This window comes from Cornus florida, unplaced genomic scaffold (assembly GCF_030987335.1).
Source record: "Cornus florida cultivar Cherokee Brave unplaced genomic scaffold, ASM3098733v1 CherokeeBrave_3.0.0_Hap2_Chr07, whole genome shotgun sequence".
NCBI lineage: Eukaryota > Viridiplantae > Streptophyta > Magnoliopsida > Cornales > Cornaceae > Cornus > Cornus florida.
The window spans coordinates 30,309,292-30,317,251 of record NW_026775577.1 but is presented as its reverse complement, the minus strand read 5'-3'; the positions used below and the strand labels follow the sequence as shown (position 1 = coordinate 30,317,251).

The 7,960-nt window shown below is 38.2% G+C and overlaps 2 protein-coding genes across 2 annotated transcripts; one reads left to right on the top strand and one right to left on the bottom strand.

Moving 5' to 3' along the window:
* The first annotated feature begins 540 nt into the window (after positions 1–540).
* LOC132266933 (protein RER1A-like) lies at positions 541–4,805 on the top strand. Its single transcript, XM_059767949.1, has 4 exons — positions 541–1,065; positions 3,984–4,164; positions 4,319–4,386; positions 4,472–4,805. The coding sequence occupies exons 1-3, from the start codon at positions 611–613 to the stop codon at positions 4,376–4,378; spliced, it is 696 nt and encodes a 231-aa protein (XP_059623932.1). The 5' UTR covers positions 541–610; the 3' UTR covers positions 4,379–4,386; positions 4,472–4,805.
* Positions 4,806–5,540: 735 nt separating this feature from the next.
* Positions 5,541–7,371, bottom strand: LOC132266932 (UPF0481 protein At3g47200-like). Its single transcript, XM_059767948.1, has one exon. It carries the CDS (start codon positions 7,292–7,294, stop codon positions 5,690–5,692), a length of 1,605 nt encoding a protein of 534 aa, XP_059623931.1. The 5' UTR covers positions 7,295–7,371; the 3' UTR covers positions 5,541–5,689.
* Positions 7,372–7,960: the final 589 nt, after the last annotated feature.

Here is a 7,960-nt window from a genome sequence, read left to right as displayed (position 1 = left end):
CTTATTTTATTAGTTTATATAGTTAGCTCTAAAAATCATATGTCACATTTACTCATTTTCTCCGTCGTTATAGAGAGCGAGCGCTACAAACTACAAACTAAGATTGTTCGTACTCTTGAATTTCATATTAAACTAAGGAGAAATTATAGAACTAAACGGGACGGAGTAGGTACCGGTAAAAAAGTTAAACGAGGCGGGGATGAGTGAAAAGGCCCCCGTTTAAGCAGTTTTGGGCGAGAATGAAACGAGTTTCTAAACTAGGCAGGGAGGATATACTCTCCCAAAACCGTTGCCATCCCTACACATGTTTACTCCTACGAGTCTAAATATTTAAAGAGTTATATTAGGAATAAAAAAAACATAATAAGTTCCAAAAATTCCATTAACAGTTTTAAATCTTGATTGTTTAAAATTTTTCACGCTAAGTAAACAAAACTAAGAGGAATAACCATTCTCAAAAAAGGATCCGGTTGAACCCGGTTCATCCGAACCGGTCCACGCTGCTACAATAGAGAGAGAGAGAGAGTGACGACTCTAAAACCCACCTGTGGCATAGGCATAAGTTAGATGATCCAACTCTCTCACTCACGGAGGCGATAGATATAGAGATATGGATATAGAGAGAGAAACTAACGAACCATCATCAATTACCATAACCCCCATGGATACCGGAACAGCCGGTGCCGGTGCCGGTGCCGGTGCCGGTGCCAGCGCCGTTGCCGGTGGCGGAGGCGGTGCCGACAATCTCCCCTCAGCCACCGTGTCGCAGTGGACCTCCTCCGTGTCGCAGTGGTTCCAGCACGTACTCGACAAGTCGACCCCTCACGTCCTCCACCGTTGGATCGCCTTTTTCGCCATCGCGATCATCTACGTCGTACGCGTGTACTTCGTCGAGTTCTACATCGTCTCCTACGGTCTCGGCATCTACATCCTAAACCTCCTCATCGGCTTTCTCTCTCCTCAGGTTGACCCGGAGTCCCAAGACCTCTCCGGTCCCACACTGCCCACCCGAAGCTCCGACGAGTTCCGACCGTTCGTTCGCCGACTTCCGGAGTTCAAGTTCTGGTAAATTGCCCTGTCGTTTCATTGATCAATCTAGTCTCATAGTTTGTTATATCTAGCATTTTTTTTTTTAAATCAATCTAGCACAAAACTAAGTAATTGTTTTAGATGTGTTTGTTTTGAGGGAAAATATTGGTAGAAGGGAACTACTAACAATTTTTAGGAATTATTTTTCTGTGCAATAAAAAAAGGGTTTAAGGGGTTTCATGATTCATAATCAAATTGGATTAGTGTATTTTGCTTCTACATAGTTAGTTTAATCATCTAAGTTGTCTTAAGAACTTTTGGTAGCTTTTGCTCTCTAAGGTACTATTTTGTTGGTAATTTTTTATACATGAATTGTGAATGCCGTTTGTTCTGTTGTTGATGGTTTCCAAGTTAATGGTTGCTTCTGATTTCTCATTAATCATCATTTACTAAACATCTAAGCGGTCGCTAATGTATGTTCTGTACATCTGAATAACATGATATATTTTCTAGGGAAAAGCTTACTGAATATCTTTTCAATGCTTGGACTGGGTTTATCTTGATGGGTATGTGTATAACGGCTATATTGGACATAAATTTTTAGCTCAGTTGTGTTAAACTACAAATTTGTGTCATGATATAGTCATGCTTGCTGCACAAAATTGTGCCTACTTCCATGTTATTGGGAGTCCTTGAAAAATGTCATGATTATGAAAGGAGAAATCTTCTTCTTAGTGGATATGTTAATTCTGGTTTTATCTTGGTGGTTACGTGCTTAGTAGATATCATGGGCAGAAAATAGTTGAACTTTTGCTATTTTAATCTACAAATGTGTTGGATTGACAAGTGTTAGAACATGAGTTTGAGTCCTGAGAGCTGCGACTTTGAGCAGATAATGTAATAATGCCAGAGGTTAGGTAGGTTTGAGTCCTGGATAATGTATGTTTTGCATATTGCATATATTGTTGCGTACATCCAATGTGAGCTAATTTTGCTATGTACTCCTGATTAACATAACATGTGCTAGGGAAAAGCTTATAGATTCTCTTTTATGAGCTTGTACTGGGATTGAGTTCTGCCCTTTTGGTTCAAAATCATTTCTATTGGCACAAGATTTTATTTTAAAGGCTAATTCTGCACCACAAGAATAATAATAGGTTATACTGTTATGGCTAATGTTAATGTTCTGACTAGCAATGAAAAATGTGGGTTTAAGCTGGTCAATCGGTGCAAAATTCTCCGATCGTGGGTCTCGAATATGTAATCCTAGGGAGGAAAGGTGAAGACAGTCCATGAGAAGTGTCGGTAGCATAAAAGGAAATTTTTTAATTCCCCTAATAGAAATGTATATGCAACTAAAATAAACTTTAATACGTATTGGATGCATAATGATCATATAGCATGCACTTATACCTACCCCCTTCGTCCCAATTTAGTAGTCCATCTTTGGTATCTCAACTTTGTAAGGGGACATGCGTTTGATGCATTGTACACTTTTGAAATTCACAACTTGCCCTTTGAAGTTATATATATATATATATTATCAAGTTGGGAAATTTCTGAAAACTTAAAAGTATGAGAAATTCATTAATTGGAAAGATAGACTACTCCCTTTGTCCCAAAATTTTTGTCTCTCTCTCCATTTTTGGTTGTCTCCAAATTCTTGTCCCATTTGAATAGTCAATGTAAAAAATAATTTACTTTCCAAAATATACTCAACTCAAGTTGGGAAATTTTTTAAAACTTAAAGGTATGAGAAAATACATTTATTTTACTTTGACTTTTCAAATGAGACAAGTATTTCGGGACACACCTCCATGTTGGACGCAACCCGACGCATTGGATGTGCCAAAAAAATCATGTCCGAATATTTTTCATTTTGTACAGACACAATGGACACATTGGGGACATGTGGACATGTTGTGGACACACGACGAATACACGAGTGTGATTAAAAGAGGATTTAAAAAAAAAATTCAATGAAAGATGGGCTAAAATTTAAAATATGTGGACTTTGAAAACTTTCAATAACATGGAGGTCAATACATAAAAAAGAAGAAGTTATTATTATTATTTTTAAAGTAATTTATCGATCAATGTTATTTACTCAAATCTTTTTATAGTTATTGCTTCTTAGTAAAGTGAAATTTAATACCTGTTTGATGTAGAATCTGAAGGAGAAGAGAGAAGAAGAATATGATGGAAGAAGAATAATTAGGGAGAAAATCTTATTAACAATTTCAACCATTAATTCAACAAATGCAATATTCCCAATGTTTCAAGCCATATATATAGGCAACACTAAACAAACCCTAACTAAGCACTACCAAAAATAACAAGCCTGAAAATGACAAAAATATTTATAATAAACTCTAAAACAAACATATGGTTCATGTTACTCTTCATGATCTTCATCAATATGACAATCCAGGTTTTGCCTTGCTGGCTATGTGCATAATGGATCACCGATCAGGAAACATGTTTTGCCTTGGTAGGCAGATAAATGTTTAACTCGGTCCCCATAATCTGCAAACATGTTTCAGATATAATTCTTTATAGTGTAAATTGTTTGATTTGCCTGGATTGGAAATTTGTGCTGGTTGCATGAAAATTACAATTTTTCTGCATCCTAGATGTTGTTTATTATGTTCAAAAGTGTTACATTATTGTGGCCATCGATTTTGAGGTTGCTTAATCAAAATATTGAATGAAGTGTTGGACTCATGTGCTACCAAATTTTGTAATTTTACTGACCCATTCAAAGTAGACATGCTTGGGTGACAAAACTGAATTCTGTTATTGAGTGTTTTTTTCTTTTCATTTATATCTTGAAATTCTTGTTTGGCGACTGAGGCTGGTTATGCAGCCAATTATTTGGTATTATTTAAGGATGGCTTTATTCCAGCTTTGTGGTATGTGTATGAATTGAGGTTTTACTGATTTTTTCTTGTAAGGTATTCCATCACAAAAGCTTTCTGCATTGCTTTTGTGATGACATTCTTCAGCGTGTTTGATGTTCCTGTCTTTTGGCCGATACTCCTTTTCTACTGGGTGGTACTGTTCACTCTCACCATGAGGAAACAGATACACCACATGATCAAATACAAATATGTTCCATTCTCGTTGGGAAAACAGGTATCATTATGACCGTCGTACTTTTTAAATTTGTAGTCATTATGATTTACATCTCTCTTATGCTATCTACATACCACCCCACCTCCCAAAAAAAACTTTTATGCTATTTAATTCGACATAAATATTCAATTTTAAGAATTTCATCTCTTTTCAGCGGTATGACAGAAAGAGGGAATCTTCAACTGAAAGTGCAAGCCTTCTTCCTAGAGAATAGACCTTCAGGTGATTTGAATCACCATTCATGCTTATTAGAAGTTATATGTAAAGGTTGCCTAATGGTCTTAAGTTTTTTTTTTTTCTTTAACAGCTAGATCTTTCGAGGATGAGTTGGTAGGAGAAGCTCTCCCAAGCACGGCTTTCTGGGCGTTCTACTATTATTCCATATCTGGATCTTCTCCAGCCGCTATGCTAACTCTGGAGCTCCCCCAGAAATATTAACCTTCTAGGAAGCAAAATGTTTTTATTTTATTTATTTTTTGTTTAATTCGCTGTATAGGAGGAATATGCTACACTCTGGACAAGATGGGCTTTTCTAATTTCAGGATATTTTGATTAGATCCTACTTTTTCCATTTGCTTAGAAATGGCTTGGGATGCATTGCCCTTTAGAATGAAATACTGTGCCTTATTTTGGATTTTGAATTTCTTGGCGCCCTTTAGTAGAGTGGATTATTGTGCATTAATCTTGATGCTACCAATGCTTCCCGGCAGTGAGACAGGCTCGAATGAATTTTTTTCCGATGAGATTGTAATAATATGAAGCTACCTATTCTTCTTTCAGTAAAATGTGCGTAATCATTCAGCTATTGTCACTTTCTAATCTGGTGGTTGAGCTTAGCTAACCATGTAGTTATGGGTTTTTCAATGTGCATTCACGCGGCCGCGGTCCAACAGTGGTGGCAGGTGCAACATTTAAGCTGAAGTCCCAATGGAATTGTCAGGGTGATAAAGTGACTTTAAAGGAAACAAATGGATTCTGTGAAGCAAAATGCTTTATGTAGCTAGAAGTGTTTTTAATTCATCTTATTGATGAATGCTATCATTTTCTGTTTTTGATGTCTCAAATCCTTTAACTTTTTTATATTGTGGAATAACACACACACAGACATCACATACTATATTGTAATGTGTGTCTGTGTGAAAAATGATAGTTTGAGAAAAATCACCCAAAATTGAGCAGGGCATGTCTTATAATGCTAGGCATTATGTTTTCAGTTATGACTCTAATCAGTGTTCTTGTATGGCTCAGTTGTTTGGATTGTCATTTGTTGGTTTTACAACCCCAATTTTCCCCACAACCAAACAGAGAAGGGGTGAAATGAGAATCATCATTGCAACTTCAATACTTGTAATCCAAACTTCCATTAGTCATATATATCTTAGCAAATTCAGTGTATGAAAGAAAATCCAAACAATTCATCTGTGTTCTGATCAAACATCAAAGAAAGTTCAAAAAAAAAAAAAAAAAAAAAAACATGTTTGTAATGTATGAAAGTCAATAATAAGAGAAGAGGGGCTCACTGGACTCATGTTCTTGGCCTGTAATAGCTATAAACTCCATAAATCGTCTGCGCAAAGGTAAGCAACAATAAGATCACAGCAGCGAAAAATGAGATGATTGCCCATGGATTGTTGAAATAGTTGTGCTTCAAACTCGCTCGCCAAGCATTCCACTTGTGATCATAGTACTGGTTCACCTGCTCTGACAACCGGGAAAGATAACTGTCGTTGATGTCAAACACCACCTCTTGACAAAGGCGGTTGAAGAGGTCTGCAACTTCAGCATCACTGCCAAGCCAATGCTCGATTATCCCACAGTAATGGAGGTAGCCAACATCAGCCGGCGAGTTGATCAAGTTGTCCATGAAGATCACATAGGAGGTAATGTCATTGCTGCAGTCAAGGTGGCACTGCTCAAACGAGATAAGGTTGAGGAAAAGTGACTTGGTACCGTCATGGATCAGCAGCCGAGGAATCCTGAGGATCCCATTCTTGAATTTTATGTCCCAAAACCGGTCGGTCTTTCTTCTCTTGAACTTAATCCCGGACTCTCTCAGCTCCGTGACACAATGAATCAATTGCTGTCTACGCTTGTCTGCTACACGGCTGGAATGAGACCACCGCTTGATCCAAATCCTGGGCACCGGTTGAGGCCCTGCGCGCAAGAGACTTCTTCGAAAGACATCAAGGCAATGAAGGCTGCCTTGGTCTGAAAATGGATCAAAAGTGGTTGTATATCCTAGTGATGACTCCAATCTGTTCCTATCACTTTTTGTTAATGGCTCATCCGTTGGCATTAAGGGGTCAAAAAACCGGACTGCTAGCTTAGCCACAAGCCAATTCTGCTCAGGCTGACCATACTGAAGGCTTAATAGCCGATCAAGTATGAAGAGTGGCAGTTGATTCTCAAGCATGATCATGTCTCTCTGAATCGAGTGCATTGAGCCACGCATGGCGAAGATAGGGTCATTTCGCGAGTAACCAAGCTGCCTGAATCCTTCAGCAGCACCACGAAACAGCTCAAGCACGAAGCAGCCATCGAGGACCATCATTTCCACAAACTCATTGCTGCCGAGTGTGACAGAGCCTTCATAGCAAGCTCGCGCCTTTTCTTCTAGCTCCTTGATGGAATCAAGGTAGAGCTTGATGTCCTGATTGGTACGCTTGAGCATGTGGTGAAGGGAGCGCCATTTGTGACGGTCCATGTTTCGTAGGCGCCTCCTGCCATGGTGGTAAGGCCCCAAGGACACGGTCTGTGGTATGTAAGCTTTGTCGTCGCCTTCCCTTAAACACTGAGGCACTCTGTAGATGCAGAGCTTTGCCCACGAACCAGCCACGTCGTCTTGGCGTGCTTGCTCGAGTTTTTCTCTGATGGTGATCACCCACTCGGACTCTGGCGACTTGGCTTCCTCTTCAAACCTCTCATTCCCATCTTTGATCACGATTTGCAGCGAATCAGATGGCTGCTGCTGCTCCTTCTGCTGCTGCTGCTGTTGAGGTTGCTCCGGAAATTCGATCAAACGGTTAGTAGTAGGACTTTGTGAGCTGGGAATTCCAGCTTCTACAGTTTCTTTGAGTTTGAGGGTGATTAGGTACCAACTCAAGAGCTCTTTGTTGAACACAGCAACCATTTTTTATGGTTTTTTTTTTGCTACAATGCTGTTTTGGGCTTTGGTTGCCTTAAAATTGATTCCTCTAAAGCAACAAAAGCTTTCTTGGAATTCTTATTCTTCTTAAAATATAGAACTTGTTGCTTTAGCATCATTGTAGAAGGGTGTAGGATAATTATCATTTTGATGTTGAAATTGACCTAATCTAACAAAGCCAGCCCACATGGACCCTCTTAGTTTTGGAATATGAAAAATATTTCTAGAGGACTTTTTGCTTTTAGGTGCGTGTCTCTATTCAATCTTTTGTGTGTGGTGTTGTTCTACCTTTTACCATTTAAAAGAAAAAGAAAAAGTGTGTTTCTTGTATTATTTTGCTTCATATAGGACCAGCAATGAACCTTTTGTGCTACGGTTTATAAGGATTTAATACAATTAGGGCGAAGGTAAATTCAGCTTACAATGTTTCTATTATTACGGGGTTTGAGAAAAATTAGATATACTTAACTTTAACCACGTATAGATGGGTTGTTTTCTTGTTTCGAACTCGTGACTTCTAAGTCATAATAAAATAACTATATAATTATACTAAAAAAAAGTAAGAAAGATTCGGAATATTTTACACGTGATACTTTAGCTAAATGCACAGTCATACTTTTTTTTTAAAAAAAAAATTTGAAAATTTCTATA